The sequence below is a fragment of the Delphinus delphis genome, chromosome 1, assembly GCF_949987515.2.
Source record: "Delphinus delphis chromosome 1, mDelDel1.2, whole genome shotgun sequence".
In the NCBI taxonomy this organism is placed as follows: Eukaryota; Metazoa; Chordata; class Mammalia; order Artiodactyla; family Delphinidae; genus Delphinus; species Delphinus delphis.
The window spans coordinates 85384554-85404399 of NC_082683.1; the positions used below are offsets into that span (position 1 = coordinate 85384554).

General features: G+C 34.1%; 1 protein-coding gene across 1 annotated transcript in view; it reads right to left on the reverse strand.

Annotated features, from left to right (window-relative positions):
- DPYD (dihydropyrimidine dehydrogenase) overlaps positions 1–19846 on the reverse strand; it is an 809439-nt gene that overhangs the window by 453822 nt on the left and 335771 nt on the right. The window contains exons 9-10 of the mRNA XM_060026070.1: positions 7605–7712; positions 5714–5883 (exon numbers count right to left, since the gene is read on the reverse strand). Of these exons, the coding sequence (XP_059882053.1) occupies positions 5714–5883; positions 7605–7712 (278 nt within the window). The remainder of the gene's footprint in view (positions 1–5713; positions 5884–7604; positions 7713–19846) is intronic.

Consider the following 19846-nt stretch of genomic DNA (forward strand, 5'->3'; position numbering starts at 1 on the left):
TTTTCTAAAAATAGTCCCACGGTCATCTCTCTCATAACTAAAAAACTAGAAAACATTAGCTACTGGTAGGAAAATGCATGTTTAGCTAGCCGTATTTAGATGATGAAAGTATCTACGGATGTAGCTTTAACATGATCATTTGATATTAAAAATATCTGAGGGGAGACCTACGGATCATGCCACATGAATGATCTATTATGGGGCATGCTGTGTGGTACCAGAAGGATTCAATTAAAAGGTACATTTTTTCACACTAAGATGTGTTATTTCAGAGCTGTAGTAACAGTTGAAGAAATTTTTGACTAACAGACCAGGCAATCTGGTTCTGTTATTTTATTATTAAAAATAATAAAGTAGCATTACCAAAATAGTTGACCTTCTGAATAGCTAAAATACATAGAAACAGGCATTATCAAAGTTAAATCAGTTATCATTTTGGCAAATAAACAGGGGGGAAGCCAAGGGGTGCTAGGGAGTAAAATAGAGAGCCCATTTAAAATATAGCAAAATTAAAGACCTGTCATGTTTTGCTGCCATTGGGAAATTGACTATGTGAACAATAGATTCTTGGTATGTTCTCTGTGTGTGGGAATATGCTATTAAAATAATTTTGTATCATATTCTTCTCAGTAATAATTAATAAGAACTACACAGTCCTTCCCTAACCTTATCCTTTAAATTTATCAACTCAAGAGGGTCTATTGAGTCCTGACCTTCATGCCTCCTTCTAGGGATTCCCAACTGCCTAAAGCATTCTTGCAGTTCTACCTGATCTGTCAACAACTTTTAATACCAGCATTTTTGGGGATTCTGTTATCCTGTGAAATTTAATCTCACCTATTTAAGCTTGCAGAAAGTTCTGGAGGGAATTATTAACAGATTTTCCCTCATCTTCTTAGAGGACAGTGCTGAATGATTGGCTGGTTTCCCTAAGGACCCATGGCTGAGCAGTGCTAGTTTGTCAGTAGCATCCTATTTAGCATGTGTGTGAGGCCACAAGGGAGACTGAAAGACATTTGGAATCAGAATTACATCAATATGCTGATGATGCCTCCATATCTTCATTTCATCAAACCTTATATCCTGTAGCATTAATGCTTTCTTAACTAAGATGGAAAGTGCCCCCAAACAGCACACTGCTTATGGCTCTAATTAGACAGCTGGAAACTACATTGATGATACACTAGAGCAGTGGATCAGCAGCCTCAGCATCACCAGTGAACTTGTTAAAAATGCAAATTCTCAGGCCCATCCCACAGCTACTAAATCAGAAATTGGGACTAGGGCCCAGCAAGTTGTGTTGAACAAGCCCTCCAGGCGATTTTGATGCACACTGAAGTAAGAAAACCACTGCATTAGAGAAATCGGATGCGCTTGTCACTGCAGAATCTATTAGTAGTGCCTCCTAACTTAGTAGATTAAAACATTTCTGGATCTAATTATATGGTTCTTTGTTACTAACCATGTAACAATTCCTTGTTAAGTCTAACTGGCCTATGTAATAATTCATATTTGCCACTAAATGATGGGAAAACTTTATATTGTTCTGTATTTGCCTCCCCCTTCAAAAATCATTTGAGAATTAGACCACAGCTTTGGATATATACATGCTGGCATGCCTGACAGAGAGGCCTTTTACCAACAGACAAAATATGTTATTTCCAAATTCCATCAAAGAGCCAAAGCCCAATAAACAATATACATATTTAAGAAAAACTTTATCAATCTTCATTGACTTCAAAGAAACCAGTGTGATTGCAGTTTGTGTGTACTGGGGGTAAAAAGCATAGGAGGAATAGAAGAAATACCAAGAAATTGGGTTTGATATTAAATTCTTCGTATAGGTTGAAAATTTGTCTGAGAACATTCTTTCAAAACCTGTATCTTGAAGTAGAAGATATTGACTTACCAGTTTCATAAGTGTTAGCACTACCATGTCTTGGGCCTCTTTGATGTATACCAAATCAAGTAATTACATTTATCTAACTTGGAAACTATGAGCCTTTTTAATGCTAGAAGCCCTGGATGCTTATTCTCTCCAGAAAACATTTATTCCACAATTATTTGTTCAACACTTTTTATGTGGAATCCATTGTGCTAGGCAGGGGAAGAAAAAAGTGATGATCATGGCACCGTTCTCATAGAGCTCACAGCTCAGTAGTTTTAAGACCATGTAAACATTTTAGTTTCTTGTAAGCTAATAATAAGCATCCAAACATTTGTTCTTCTAGTTTTAATTAAGCCCCAGATCCGCTTGAGTTCCACTAAGCTCAACTGCAGGCATACGACAAGTTATCCCACCAACCCATTGCTTCCTCCCAATACTTTGATAAACACACTTCATCCCACCAAGCTTTGGCCTTCTGACTGAGCCATGCCTGGACTCTGATCCTTTCCTTCCTATAATGCAGCCGCTTTAACAGTTAGCCCCTGAATAGCCTCCCTGCTTCTGACCCAATCCCCTTAGTCAATTATCAGTAGAGCAGTCCTTTTAAAATTTAACTCAGATCTTGATGTTTGTCTGCTCAAAACAGTTCAGTTGTTTCCTCTTTCACTCAGTAAAAACTAAAGACCTTATGAACACTTACAAGACCTCACCACATACCGCCACATACTATCCTCTCATACTCTGTTCCAGTTACGCTGACTTTTTTTTTCTATTCCTAGAAGTCCAACAGCCTTCCTCAGTCAAGGGTGAATGCATTTACCTTGACATGGAACCTTTTTCTCCCAAATGTCTACATTCCCTCAATGTTTTCATCTCTATCCCCAAAGTCATCATATTAGAGAGGCATTCCTGGGCCATCCCATTTAAAATGGCAAGTCCTGGGCTTCCCTTGCGGCGCAGTGGTTGAGAGTCCGCCTGCTGATGCAGGGGACACGGGTTCCCGGTCTGGGAAGATCCCACATGCCGCAGAGCGGCTGGGCCCGTGAGCCATGGCCGCTGAGCCTGCGCGTCCGGAGCCTGTGCTCCGCAACGGGAGAGGCCACAACAGTGAGAGGCCTGTGCACCGCAAAAAAATAAATAAATAAATAAATAAAATAAAATGGCAAGTCCTGTCTCCTCTTCCACCATAGCCTCTCCCCAAATTCACACTTTGTTTACTCCTATTTCAACTATTTTCTCCATTGCATTAACCACTGTTCAACATACATTTATGTGACAATTTATTTGTTTGGTTGAGTGTATTTCGTTACCAGGTATGAGCTCCATGAGGGCAAGAATTTCTATCTGACGTGTTCACTGCTGTATTCCAATTGCCTAAAGCAGTGCTTGATACACAGTGGATGCTCAATAAATGTAGGTTGATTAAACAAACAAAAAAACAAACAAGCAAACAAAACTTCTACCTTCTCAAGTAATTAATTATCTGGTCTCATTTTGTGTGTCTATGTGTGTTCTACTTATGCAGAAGAAATAGCCACTACTCATTTCTAGTGACCCTTGCCAATGGATGATGGCTATAATATAAAGCATGAAGTAAACTGACATTGCCATTCAGGGGTGTCTTCCCTTCCAACTTTCAAGATGCAGCCTTTCATAATGAAAACTTCTCTGACTTTAGATTTAGAAAAATAAGATTTAAAATATTTAGTTCAAAACATATTGCTCAAGCACTTATTCTTTGCTGAGGTCCTATGCTATGCATGAGGATACAAAGATGAATCAAATTAGCTTCTGTTTTTTTTATCTTAGGCAAGTCACTTTACTCCAGTATGGCTGTTTTCCTTTTATTTGTACCATGATAGGTTTGTACTAACTGATGCCTAAAATGGTGCTCCAGAGAGGGTGTGGAGAAAAGGGAACTCTCTTGCACTGTTGGTGGGAATGGAAATTGATACAGCCACTATGGAGAACAGTATGGAGGTTCCTTAAAAAACTAAAAATAGAAATACCATATGACCCAGCAATCCCACTACTGGGCATATACCCTGAGAAAACCATAATTCACAAAGAGTCATATACCAAAATGTTCATTGCAGCTCTATTTACAATAGCCAGGACATGGAAGCAACCTAAGTGTCCATCAACAGATGAATGGATAAAGAAGATGTGGCACATATATACAATGGAATATTACTCAGCCATAAAAAGGAACGAAACTGAGTTATTTGTAGTGAGGTGGATGGACCTAGAGACTGTCATACAGAGTGAAGTAAGTCAGAAAGAGAAAAACAAATACCGTATGCTAACACATATATATGGAATCTAAAAAAGAAAGAAAATGGTCAGAAGAACCTAGGGGCAAGACAGGAATAAAGATGCAGACCTACTAGAGGATGGACTTGAGGACACAGGGAGGGGGAAGGGTAAGCTGGGATAAAGTGAGAGAGTGGCATAGACATATATACACTACCAAATGTAAAATCGATAGCTAGTGGGAAGCAGCCGCATAGCACAGGGAGATCAGCTCTGTGCTTTGTGACCACCTAGAGGGGTGGGATAGGGAGTGTGGGAGGGAGGGAGACGCAAGAGGGAAGAGATATGGGGACATATGTATATGTATAACTGATTCACTTTGTTATAAAGCAGAAACTAACACACCATTGTAAAGCAATTATACTCCAATAAAGATGTTTTAAAAAATAAATTAAATAAATAAATAATAAGTAAAATAAATGGTGCTCCAGAAAAAAGCTCCTATGATTACAAGACTACCTCCACCTTGGATTTTGGAAAAGTCTGAAAGGGTAGAGTGGATGGAGAAAAACCTGGAGAATAAAGTTGACATTTTTAATTCAGTCATGAACCAGTGGTGACTCTGATATTTTAGTGAGATTGATCTGTAATGTGGTTAGTCTATATGTGACAAATTACCTATTGACTACAGTTATAATTCTTTCCTAGAATAGAGACTCCAAATATGTTCAGGCATTCTAAAGCAAATCAAATTCATAATACTGATTTGGATAAAATGAGTAATTTATCTTTCTATAAATACATTTGGTTCTTGTTCTCAGAACTAATACCCTTTATAAGGCATTATCTTCCTTAACGTTAAAATTTGAGAAGTCTGTGGTACATGTACCCAGCTGATGTTTCACCCAAGATTAGTCACCAGTCACCTGTTAGAATGAAATGATTTTAAATCTGTCATTTTTAGTAAGTTAACTAATTATTAATTCTAAGTAATGCTTACATTAGAGCTCTTTTAAGAAATAAATGGAAATCTCTTCATTCTACTGCCTTCATAGCAGAATGAATTAACTATAAGTATTATATATATCTATATCTATATATAGATAGAGATAGATATAGATATAGATATCTTTGAATGCAGCTTGTAAATGTGACTTATGGAAAATTCCGAATGTCTCTAATTACCACATTCTCCTAATTAATATCCATATATTTTGTGAAGAGTATCTAGTATTTGGATATGCAAGACTTAGCACATTCCACTGTTACTAGTTAAATACAGTACCTTTCAAAGATATTAACCCTGAGAATACAATACACAAGAAGCACTTGTGTATTGACAAAGATAAACTTCTCATTGTCTCCAAATCAGTATTATAAAATAATTTTCTTTTACTTTGAATGTCTGTACTAGAAAAAGCAACTATGGGTAACCCAGAAATTTTTAAATGTGCATCTCACAATCTGAGGAACATTCTAATGATTTAAACTAGGAGACTGCATATTAACAGTTTTACATCTTCTAAAATTTGTTGCATGACAACTCCATATTTTCTGATGGTTCCATTTTACCTCCTCAGGGACAGCTCTTATATGAACAAAGCCTTTTCTGAAGACGATGAACACTCGGCGGGCTCCACAACGTAAAGCAGATGTTGCACAGTCGAAAGCTGTGTCTCCAGCTCCGAGTACAATCACGGCTCCCCGTATCGATGGCAATGGAGAGTGACAGGCACACATTCCTGAATGATGAAAGGAAAACCCCATTTTCAAGTAGAGAAACCATTTCTGCATGACAGCTCAAAAGATACTTGTACTCAAAGCAGTGTAAAATTGCATCTTGCAGTTTTCGAGGATGGAGTGTCACTATCAAATTATTCTGCTTCATTGAAAGACAGTTTTATTCCCACTTTAAAAATATGCTCATACATGTAATTTCATAGTCAATACCTTTAACTTCTTTTTTTCCTTCTAGAAGGATAGCTATAACACATTTTGAAGAGTTTGGGTCATAATAAACTGGAATCAATCAATTTAAACTCTGTCAAAGTTGTGATATGTATTTTTAACTTATTGTCATTAAATTTGTTTGTTAGAAGAAAAAAAGTGATCCTTGTGATCTGAGTTAATAATTTGCAATATTTCATTAAAACCTTTTATTTAGAAATCATCTTATAAGATTTCTAACATATAGCCCTGCTGTATAGTATATTTAGTAAATTTTGAAAATTAACATGCTGAATACGTTCCCTTTATGTAACTGAAGAATTTCTGAGAACTATTTTCTTGAAATAGTTAAAATAAAACTTTCTCCCTTTTACTGCTTTTTTCCTGGTTTTGTTTGTAAAACTGAGCAATAAAAGAAATATGACTCTCCAAGTGAACATTTCTCAACAGTATTTATATGAATATTTGATGTCCACATGAAGATTCTTTAAAAAGTAAAATGCAGGTGTTCGTTATGTATTAGGTAGCGCTGTATTATTGGATTAAATGAAACTGTTGACAAGATAAATTACTATAATTTTTGAAATGGCACCACAGATAGCATAATCATTTTGCTTGAAAGAGTTTGTATTTGGGATTACATAATTAGCCTTTTGTAATTCTCAAATACATGCTATGTGTACAATGATCTTCCCTAGCAAGCATCGTGTTCTCTTGCAAGGAAGAGGATGAAGATGTTACACAACTTTAGCTGTAAAGTTCTACAGATTGATCTAAGAGAGAAAGTTTCTAATCTTTTTCAATTTTAGGAGAATAAATGTAGATTCTTATCTTTTCCATATGTAACTGATGTTAGAATATCTGAAGTTCAGAATTCTTTAAAAATATATATTTAAAGGAGTTTGACTATCGGGTTTTAGTGAATATATTATAGCTTCTTTAAGACTAAGATGATGATTCTAGCCCAGTCAAAGCAGAGGACAGGCATAGCTTCCAGTTGTTCTTCCTTTGGTGTGTGAAGTGATTTCACACAGAGACTAGGTATTAGGGTATCCATCAAAGTGTTTTGTTTTAATTTCATAAAACTGTGGTTCAAGAAGAGACTGAATCTTTCTGCTGGTATGGATACAAATCATGGAAGACATGATCACTTGTCCTATTTTAAACAAAAAAATAAAACAGTTCCCAAAGTGAAGTTCCTGCCTTTTCTTTTAAGAACATCTTCTGATGTTTGTTAAGGACACTCTTATTTTGAAGCAACTTTTCATAATGCAGTTTAGACCTGTATACAACACAGTGAAAAATCCTTATGATGATGTTTGATTGGGAGGATGGACAAATAGATGATTCTGGCTAACAGTAATGTCAGATTTTTTTTTTTTTTCATTTTACATTGGTGTTATAAAAGGATGAGCTGGAGATCTGGACAATTTCCTACTGAGTCTGGACTTAATATATATTCATAATACACATAACAACATAGGTAACATTAGAAACAGAAGACAGTATGTGATACCTGCTTTACTGCTTTTGGCTACAAGTGGCAGAAAGTCTTTGGATGTATAAAACCCCTGGTCCTGTGTCAGGCCTTGGAAGATGTGATCCTTTTTGGGTTCTGGCAAACCTAAGTAAAAAAATTTATAAAATGTCATTAGAAGGAGGACTGACTTTTTCTACTGACTATTAGAAAGAAAGTAGAAAGCTGTAATCATTAAGATAATGTGGTTCTTAGAGGAAAAAAAATCTATAAGCAAATTAACATAAAAGAATGTACATAACACAATGTAACAGACCTCAGAGTATACCTTTAATACATAACTAAGAATACATCATAAATCACACATTCATGTGCACATGTACATATACAGAAACATGGATACTCACATACAGTGTTAAGGGGAAAATCAGGTTATATTCTTTCCTCATGTCATAAATAAAAGTAAATTTCTGGTGTATTAAAGTGCTAAATATAAAAAATTCATCACAAAACCTAAAAGAAAATATGGATATATGTTTATCTAGTTCCTGAATATGGAAGGTCTTTCTAAGGGGGTGGGGGGAGACTAAAAAATTTCGAAGGAAAAAAAAGTGTTTTACCACAAAAATTCAGCTAGTTTTACACTTCAAAAATATTATAAACAAATTAAATGCCAAGTGATTAGCTAGAAGAATATTTTAACAAATAAAATGTCTTTTCTACATAAAGACATTTCTCAGTTTTAATGAGGAACATATTAACTTTTCAATAGAAGCATAAGCAAAGGGTAACAAAAATTGGGATAACAAAAAACATAGTTTATAAGCACCAAAAATCTTAAATCCCCTAGTAATTTAAGAGCTGCAAGTTAAAACAATGAGATATGATTTCTCCTCTACTAAAAAGTAAAGGGTTTAAGAAAATTACACTATATGGCAAGGTTAAAGATGAGATTTGTTATGCTCTTTTGGTAGAAATTTGGTAGAAACTGGTGCCTAATTCTAAAAAACAGTTTGGAATCTATCATAAGAAAATACTAAGACATGCAAATAAAGGTTTGATGTACAAAAACGGTCAGTGCAAAAAAAAGATAAGAGAGAAACAGAAAGGGTGGAGGAATATCAAAATGCCAACAGAATGAATAATCCAGTTTTACTTTAAGAGATGAAAAAATGACAGAACAAAATGCAGCCATTAAAACAAACATTTGAAAAATGTGGTAACAGATTGTAGTCAAAATACAGTGTTAAATAAACTAGCAGGACATAAAACACTGTGTATAGTATGATTTAAGTTTTATAAAAATATATAAACTATATAATCTGAACAGTAATCATTTCTGGTGGTGGGATTGTGGATATTCTGGGTTTTTAAAAATTATTTCCTTATTTTCCAAATGTTCTATAACATGCATGTATCAACTAGTTAGGAAATAATTGCCAACAGTTTGAAAAGAATATGAATAGTTGGTTAAAATGTTTTCAAACTACAAATGAAGCAAATCTGATAGCTTTCACCCCACTACAGGAAAGCTTTTCATCTCAATTCCATAAGGGGGAAATTTATAGTTTAATGTTATTTACTATCCAAATCTCAGTCTACCAATAGGCCATTCCAGAGAAATAGTAGTTTATTTCATAGTTAAATGAAAGCCAATGGTAGCTGCTGGTAGACACACAGAGTAAAAAGCATGGCCCAGGAGATGAGTTTGTTGTGTGCGATAAGGTTGATACTGTATCTGACCTGAAAACTGAAGGTGCTGGTGGATTGAGCGCATAGCCAGCAATAAACCACTGCTGTCCCTTCAAATTAAATCAAACATTTTTCTTTCCTGTCTAGCACCTCTTTCATTTCCTCCCCCCCCCAAAAGATTTGCCCTTTGTTTTTAGGTTATTTTAAGACCATTTTTTAAAAATTATTTTAATTATCTAAGAAAGTTAGGCAAGTCATTTGACTGGTCTTTGCTCTGGCTTCTCTATAAACAAAATGGGGATAATTTTATTTCTTCATTTTCTGACACGGAGGAATATCCCTTAGTCTATTTGTAACATGGAAACGATTACATAAATGTGTGGTTATATATATTAATGTAATTCTTTTCAAAGGGCTGAGATGGGGGTGGTTACAGTTACATAAATATAGCTGAATATGTACTTGAAGATTCTAATGACAAAACAATTTTTCTTGAAAGCTGTTAAAAGATGATTGTAGTTTAAGCTATATTTGATTAGTCAAACCAACATGTGTCATTTTATATATATATATAAAATATATATATTTAAATAATAAGGACCTGTCTCCCCTTTGATATTACTATACTATAGAGACTGCATATGTTCTATGGTACTTCATTTTCCCATTTTCCTGTTAAAAAAACACAACAAGGAAAACAATGTGAAGGGTTTTGCAATTTCAAGGTGATGTGATAAGCAAAAACCTTTAAGACAGATCAAAAACAAAGCACAGAGAATATAAGTGGTGGATAAGAATTCTACAGTTTCTGGTAATGAAGTCTAAGATCCTTCCTTTACTAATCCCTAATCTGAGCTTTTTCATTACTTGCCATGGTTAAGGTAAAAGGGAGATTTACAGCTGTGCTTATTTTCTATAGACCCACTGCTAAAATAACTGTTATATAAAGAAATGCAAGGCATTCGTATTAAACACACCACCTGACTCATAGAGATGATGTTTTCTCTCCGGCAAGAATTATTTCACAAGAAAAAAGCTTCGGTAAAATTTAGATTTCATTTTTTCACTTGAATCATACACTGACAAGGACAACTGAGTTTCCTGTGCTTTCACCCCACTCTGCATTTATCACTATAATGAATTTAACATTTACTGGGTCAGATTCTCCCTGTAAATGTTCAAGAGGGCACCAGCTAAATGTTCTGACCTATAGATACTGGCTTGAGGACAGGAAAAATGAGCCAGTAACTGGATGGGATGATTATGATTGGGTTATCTCTGCAGCCTATTTAGCCACACCTCAAGTCATGCTCACTTTTAGATTCCCAGTGTCCAGGGAGCGCTTCTCCCCTACCTGGGTGGCAGATCATCTATTAGGACCATGTATCTGAAGTTCTGCTCACGTACTCTTTGGCAGTCCAGCCCAGCTGGCAGAAGTACCCTATTCTCTGCTAACTATGATGCTGCTGGGTAATTAGGAACAGGGTCTTTGTCATCAGACAGAGTTTGGTGTGAGTTCTACCTCTCCCATTTATCTGATTGTGATCTTCTGTAAGTTCCTATGACGGTTAGTTTTATGTGTACATAGCTAAGTACACACATCAAATTATCCAATCAAACACTAATCCAGGTATTACCGTGAAGGCACTTGATTGATGTGGTTAATATCTATAATCAGTTGATTTTAAGTAAAGGAGATTACCTCAATAATCTGGATAAAGTTCATCCAATCAGTCCAAAGGTCTTAAGAAAAAATTGAGGTTTCCTTAAGGAAGAACAAATTCTGTCTGTCTGCTGGCCTGGCCTACAGATTTTAGATTTGACAGCTCTCGCAATTGCATAAGCCAATTCCTTGAAATAAATCATACCACTCAATCTATCTATCTATCTGTCTATCTATCTATTTATCTATTTTATATATCTCTTAAAGGCTTTATCTTTCTAGAGAGCCCTGAAACAATTAATTAATTGCTCTGATCTTCTACCTCTGCATTTCTAAAACAGAGATAATAATTATATTTCTCTTCTCTCATAGATGTGTCTATCTATTTATCTATCCATACATATATATATAAAGCATTGGGACCTGGCACATAGTGAATGCTCAATAAACACTATCTATTAATATTAAGATAGGTTTATTATTCTGTAGTTTATAATTTTTATTTCAAATTCCACATCTCGTGGCAAGGAAGAATAAATCTTAAATCAAAGTAAGGTATTAAAACCTTAGCAAATTTAAACAAAGTGCTACAAAAGAAGAAAAATGAAGCAACCTTAAGTGAAATATGAAAGATAATGAAACTTGCAAATACCCATCTATCAAAGGAAGATTTCCCTGAGAGTAGGTGGCATATTAATAAATAAGGTATGTGTCTATACCAGGATGATTTCAAAATGACACTGAAATGACTTTTTAATTCACCTTTCAGTGGGAAGAAGGAGGTTTATGAATAAAGAGGAATTGACAAAGATTTGACAAACAAAACAGCTCAGGGTAATATAGGTATAGTGTTCTTTGTCTTTCAAGGAGGCCAGATAGTTTCTTTGTTCCCCTAGAATAGTTACTGAAGTTTTTGGTGTTTCAGCATGCATTTTTACAAAGGTATACAAAGGAACACGTTCTTAAGACGTACTGAAAGATTATCATTTTCAAGTTCTCCAAAAAGAAAAGAAAGAAAGAAAATGTTGCTTATACTACAGAAAATCTAACTTAACATGTATTGATTACTTATAGGCACTGTTTTAAGTGCCTGACATATAGGTAGGTGATTTTTATATACTAACTCATTTAATTCTCAAAACAACTCTAAAAGACAACTCACATTATTATCTGCATTTTAGATATGAGGAAACTGAGGCACATAAAGATTAAGTAACTTTGCTGAAGGTCATAGAACAAGTAAGTAGTAATGCCAATTTCTAACCTGGATGGTCTGGCTGTAGAGTGTATGCTTTAACTTCAAAATGCTGCCTTTGCCATGTATAAGGTTATAATTAAGCCCTGTTATAATGTGTTGCTACATAACAAGTGATGTCTAAAGTAATCATTCAACGTATATGTATTAAGTTTCACTGTAAGGCTATGGATACGCATACAACACAGAATGTTCCAATCTAGTGGTAGAGAAAAGACTGGCTGCTTCTCTGGGCTGCATCTTTCTTTTGAGATTCTTTTCTCTAGCACAATTCCTCTCTAAAATGTCTTCCTTCTTAACTGCATTCCCCTTGGGTATCTGCTGGTTATTTTTCAATATTTGATATTCTTTGAAATCTGTATTTTTGCTTTGTTTCCAAAGCACCTCCCTCTGAAACAACTACAGAATATACAACAGCAGTGTATTTAGTAAATTCTTTGTACTCATATTAAGTTCTGCACAACTTCAATTAACATTAACAAGATATTAAATATTCTGTTTTGTGTTATCATCTAGTAAGTAATAGATGAGGAATAAGTCTCTAAGGCTCAGTCTTCATAGCTATTGTAGGACGTGTTTAAGAATTTCTCAGATTTTATAATGTCTGCATGTGTTACTTTACTGGGTCAACTCATTCAGTGTTAATTGAATTGAGCAACAATTTGTGTGACGCCTCTCATTCTTGAAGGCATTCACTTGAATGACAGCTAAGCCGTCATGCGGAAGATGGTGATCAGACAGACATGTCACGGGAGACAGCCTCACACATCCCACAGAAGTGGAGAAGACAGCACAGAACATTGTGAGACTGCCTCAGGTTCCTGGCTTACGGAAATGGGCAACGTTCTAGTATTCTGAACTCTCTCTGCAGGTATACTGTCTTGTTATTTCACACGAGTGCTTTTTCAATAAGAAGATTTTAGTAGACATATAAAATCCCTCTGATTATGTCCTACTCTCAAGTTTACTGGCTGAGCACAGCAAAATGTAGTTGATGGCAAATGTCCTAAGTTTTTCACTTTTCCAAGTACTTTTGTGTCTGAGATTTTGCTGTCTTCTCAAAGAAGAAAGCACGTTGTGTGATCTCAATCCTCATTGCTAAGCCTGGTTTGGGGAATGGTGCTGCATGAGGAAGAATATTAACATGTGAAGATTAAACATGGATTCATTAAACAAACCCTCACTAAGGGACACGAGGCTATCTACCACAGCTATGCAGTTGTATCTTTGTAAGAAATGTCCCTGTGTAACCATTGTTTTTCTTTATTTTTGTTTATTAAATCTTTTAAAAATATCTTAATGCCAACTGACTTATTTCTATCATTTGTAAATACAGCGTACTGAATAAGAGTGAAAGCTCTAAAACTTTCTGTGTTAAAATTCTCATTCTAGCTCTTACTAGCCATTGACCTTGGGCAAGTAAATTATTCTTTCTGGGCAGCAGCAGCCTCATCATAGGATTGTTAGGAGAGTAAAATGAAAACAATATATGTAAAGCTCTTTGCATAGATGTGAAATAAACGTTTCCTTTTATTTGCATTTTCTCCCTATATTTCTCCCTATATCTCATTATATTTGTTTGATATAATGAAAGGACACATTCGGATAGACATAAATTAAATGTTCATCTAATCCATCATATACACAATTCACACTGTTGCACATTTAAGTGGGCAGTGTTGGACAGATTTGTTAGAATGAAAGGCTGTGGTAAGACAAGGGTATTCCTCTAACCTCATTCATTCTACAGACTACAATGGACGCAAACCATACGTGCTTCAAGACCAGGAAATAGCAAGGTTAAGACCCTCTATTGGTTAAGGCATCATTCAAATTGCAGCAGTTAGTTAACATCCTGCCTCAGAGACCGCTGACCTAGGATTCTGGAGAACTGGGTTCTAGTCTCATTATATCCCCTTTCTAGCTGTACTTGGGTAAAATTACTTTTAATACTATGGCTGTCAAATTCCTTTATTTTATCTAATTATGTTTTATTAAGCTATAATTGACATATATTAGTTTCAGGTGTACAACATAAAGATTCAGTATTTGTATATATTGCAAAATGATTACCACAGTAAATCGAGCTAACTGCCTTGATTGGAACGAAGATATCTCTGACTTATGTACAGGGTTGCTCTGAAATGAGGTGGAAAAGTACACATAAAAGCACTTTGGTAAATCTAAAAACCATTCAAATGTAAATCATTATTACTGTCTTGGGTAAAATATAAAAACTATGGAAAATAAAGACTCACATTATAAAAGATTCATAGTATACACTTTCACAAACAGAAGATACTGCAATTAATCATAAGAAGATATTTAAATGGCTGTACATGGATATGTAAATGTAGGTATAACTCATAAATACATGTATTATGGATATATGTGTTTATATACTTACTAGAAAAAGTAAACTATTTCGATATCAAGCCCAAACAGTTGAGATTACAATATGGAAATAAAATATTCTTTTCAAGGGCCTAAGCATTCCACAATTTCACAATGGATTATAAAGTTCTTCATCTGTCACTTAAAGATCACTTATATGACTCAAAGGATTTACTTCCAAGGGAAAACAGTGCCGTAAGGGTTATCATTCTAAGATCTATATATGGATTAGAAAGAGAACAGATCAATGATGCCCTATTGTGATTCTTTTCTCAATAAAACTCCCCATCTTTTTCTGACAACCCACTGTAAATGCGTTTAGCTCTTGGGTGTTCAGACCGAATTCAGAAAGAGTGGAGTGATTCAATATAACACATATGAAATCAGATCACCATATATCACAATAGTATTCATTTCATTGATTTTTCAAATCCCCATTAAATATCTGTTCTGTATAACTGCTGTCTAGTCTCTCTCTCTATATATATATGACCACAAGAATAAATTGTATGGATCACATAATTCATTAGAGCATAACAAGATGAAGACTCTTAAAAAATGTTATGAATGAAATCACCATCTCAAATCATATTTTTTCCCATTACACAAGGTATTTTTCTATACAGAAACATATAACAATAATGACATCCAGACCTAAGAGGAGTAAAGAACACTCATACAATTTTGAAAATCGGAGAGACGCTGAACTAAGATCTTCTTTTTGTATTTAATTATGAAAACAGTATAATTTTAAAAGCATTGGAGAAGAGAATAAAATAAACAAATGCAATAATTCCTATGAAGTTACAAACGTATTTCAGTTTGCTTCTATGATTACATGTAGAAAATATGTATAAGTTCTATTATACCAACGAGATCAGTTCATAAAATTTCATATTAGAGCTTAATATCAGGCTCCAATTTAGAGTTTTCATGGTGACAGAAAATATAAACATATTAATAAAGCAATGTGTTCACAATATCAACACATGTGAAGTAAATTGAATCTAAGTGGTTAAAATTCTTCTAGAGGATTTTTAATCTGTAATAAAATATCTAGCAATTTCATATAACAAAATGAGAATAAGATTCACTATGCATTTGTAGTCTCATAATTTTTACTCCTTTTACACATTTGGAAAAAAGAGAGAGAGAGACCTTATTTTAATTAATAAAATATTGTCCAAGAACTCAAAGACAGATAAAATATCCTTGAGTGTTTTCTACTTTCCTGATAAATAACTTCTATATTCAGGATCCACCTTATCTATTGTTCTTTCTATATAAAGGGACATATGAAGGAAACAAAACAACAAAATTCTGGACCAAAAAAAAGAAGCTGAACTATTTTTCTTTATATTTTTGTAATCCAATTTTCTTGTAATTAGCAGAAGTTATTTTACTAATTAAAATTTAATTTTAATATAAAAATAAGATCTCATTAAAATCCCTCTTCTAGACAACATGTTAATGTAATTTTCTTCTTCTGTCACAAAATTATACATATCCCTTTGATTTTTGGTATTATTTATTAAAGTGTGCTTTATCTCTTGGGCTTTTTCTATTTGTTTTCCTCCCTTCTCTTTTCTCTGTTTCTCATTCTCATTTGGCTTTTGCTATAAAACAATTTCCTTAAATTTTAATCCTCACATCATGAAGTAAGGGTAAGCAAAAAAATTCAAAGAATATGCCTCAGGGGAAGATTTTTTTTTCTTAATGACTGGAATTCTTAGACGGTGTTAGAAAATTACTATTTAGCACTATGTAAGTATACTATATTCCAAAGTAAAGAAATCATTAATAATAAAATACTAAAAAGGAACAGTTATATTACAAAATAAATCTACCAGGCTTACAAAGAAAACAAATTTGCTACAGCTACCTGCTGTGGAGATGAGGCAGTAATCTCAACAGCAGGAAATAAAAGAGAAGAGAGGAGAAAAATACAAAAGCACAGACATTAAAAAAGTAATTAAAACACTTATCTCCATCGACATACATTACGGGAAAAAACCCTCAACCAACCACCTAAAACCATACTTTATTGAACTGCACAGCAGGAAATAGCATTAAAGCTGCCACCATAAACACACATTCTGTAGAAGGGAGAACACCCCTTTAAAAATGTAATCTCAAAAGTATTACTAATGTGTTAATCACCAGTAAATGTACCATACATTCATTGTATTGTATTAGCTACTTTCTCAAAGGTATTTATTAATTGTACTTCTAAATTTTTTACTCAAATAAATTCTTAAATATACGTACTGGTAACCTCTTTATTTGTAATCGTTCTAATGAATTTTACAGCTATATTGTGAGGCTAAAGTATTCTGTATATCAAAAACTTTATGTAAAAATTTTTAATATAATATGCATTTATAATAGATAATGCAGTTAAACTGTTTTCTTTAAAGCCAAACTAATCTTTGCTATAGTACTGAAATAAAAAGAGTGAAACACAATGCAAGAGTTGAGGTCATGGATTAAAACTGAAATGAAAGCTAAGAATCATTCTGAATTACCCAAGTATGCTCTGGCCTTCAGAACTCTGCAAAGTGAAACAATACAAGTCTGAGGAAGCAAGTGGCAGGCCTTAAAATAAAGATCATGCACCAAATGTGCTTGGTGACTCTCTCAGCTGCTGAAACTTGTTTCTGCATCTACCTGATTCTCCCCAGGCATGTCTGTGAAACAATGGAGAGCTGCCTGATTCAGAATCAAGACTTCTAATGGCCTCCTGACCTTTACTTTTTAGCTATTAGCTATAAGCTCATGCCTAAGTCATTAAATTTTAAACCTCAGTTTTCTCATCTTTAAAATTAGAAGAATTACAAAATGCATTTCCTTATAGAACTGTTATGTGGACAAGTAAGCATAGTACAGCTCTATATTGCTGAAACAACTTAAATTTACACATAGAAAATATAGATATTAGTTTTGCTACCATATAATTCTTTTACCTTTTAATTATGCATTTTGTTCTTTACTCAAATGATACATTTCTGTGCAAATTTATTGATCTTATTCTAAGTCACTGCTGTGGTTTTTATAAATCTTACAAGAAAATACTTATCTTAGTAGATTTTTTAAAGAAATGTGTATGCAATAAGAAAAATATTAAATTATTTCCATGATTAAATATACTTGGAATGTGCTCAGTATTACCGATATATTGCTGAGTTAGAGTCTTGAAACTAGAATACTTTTCTAGGAATTCAGAAAATTCCACAAAGTAATCACTTTCCAAAGACACTCTTGATGGATAGACATGGTCAACCATTTCAGAAACATATAGTTGACCTTGAACCTCAGTTTGTTCATCCACAAAATAGGCAGATTATCTAGAAACCAAATTCTGAAACTTGCCTGTGATTTTCTAGGAATCCAAGACTATGAAAACATATCTTTGTACATGTGTACATTTTATTGTGTATGTGTACAGAGGGTCCATACCTTTCATTATACCCCCTACGGAGCCTGTGACTCAAAAATGGTTAAAGAATCACATTGACTAAGATTAATTCAACTATACCATACCACTTATCCAGCTGCCATTCCAAGTGCATGGAGTGTGGTCTCAAATGCAATGTAATTATCCACACCTGACAACTGTTACGCATCATGAACAAATACCATTTTATATAAGACTTTGTAAATATATTAAGGTCTGGTAAAATAAAGTTATAGTTTTGATGTCAGACATAACTATGTTCATGTTATTACTCCACGGTAATATTGGCTGTATAACCTGCATAATCACAGTTACTTAAATTTCAAGTCTCCATTTCCTTATCTATGAAATCAGGTAAATTAATTTAGATAATATATCTCAATAATATGATAAATGCTTACCACAGTGACTAGCATGTGGTAAATACTAGTAAATGAATTGGCTTTTATGTATTTTAACTTCCAAAATCCTATTACTTTCATACTTGTACCTTCCTTGATATTTTTCTTTCTTAACACTTACATAATTTTAATATAAAACACCACAACAACCACCAAAACTACAGATAATTTTAAAAACTTAATGCCAATTGAAATTTCCTTTGATATTGGTGATTAACCATATAAAACTTGGCAGATTCAATGTATATTCACTACATATCCAGTTCTGAAATTCCTGTTACTTAAAAAAGCCAAGCAAAACTACAGTCTATCCTGTTCAACTTTCAAATTTGGATACTAGTTGTGATTTTTAATTGTTATTAAGATAAGATGGAAATAGAAATTTTGGATGTTTCATTTATTTAAGCACTTATTCATTAATACCTACTGAGTGCCTACTGTACTTAGGATACAGAGGTACCTGGGATATACAGAGATGAATAGCTTCCAATCTAGTGGGAGAAGAACATATAATCAGAAATAGAAGAAAGCAAGATAAGTGCTATGACAAACGGATGCATAGGTAAGTGCACAGGAGCCCTTACAAAACACAGTTCACCTCAGCTGGTGACAATGATACTTACGCTCAGTCTTGAAAGATGAATGTTTCCCATGGTAGAAAAAGAAAGAGGAAGAATGAGCAACATATACAAAGGTGTGAAGGGGTAAGAGTTCAATCTGAATGAAACTAGGGTGTGGTCAGGGGAGCAGATAGGAGAGAGGGAATAGCAAAATTTGAAATTGACAGATAAGCAGGCCCCAGACCATAAAAGGCCATGCAAGCCACACCAAGGAGTTTGGATTTTACCCAGAGAAAACACTGCAGAGAAATGATACAGTCAGCTTTGTATATTAACAAGGACAAACTGGTATCAGTATGTAGACCTGATTTGCAGACAGTGAGAATGAAGGAACTAGATCATTTAAGGGGATGCTGCATAAATCCGGATAAGACAGGAACACTAACCTTGTACTTCTCAACCTGGATTATTAGTAACCTCCACTAACATGGCATTACAGGGAGTGTCCACAGCCTCAGTACAAACACAGCCTACTTTCCTGGGTCAACAATTTCAATCAAAGATAAGTACTTTAAATTATGGTGTTTATATTAAGACAAAAATGGAGATGCTCAGGAATGAAATGCAAATTTCGAATAAAATTTTACTACTTCAAAGAAACTCTGTATATGGGATTTGAAACTGTGCCTCTGGATTCCTTAGAGGTATGTTTTCACTTTCTTCTCCTATTACAGTAACTTTAATGGGGAAAAAAAAAAAAAAAAGAATTGATTCACACTAAGATACTGACAGTGGGGATACATACAGGAGAATAAAAACATATCCTGAAGGTCTTTAAGGGCTAATTTCATTGGATTTGGCA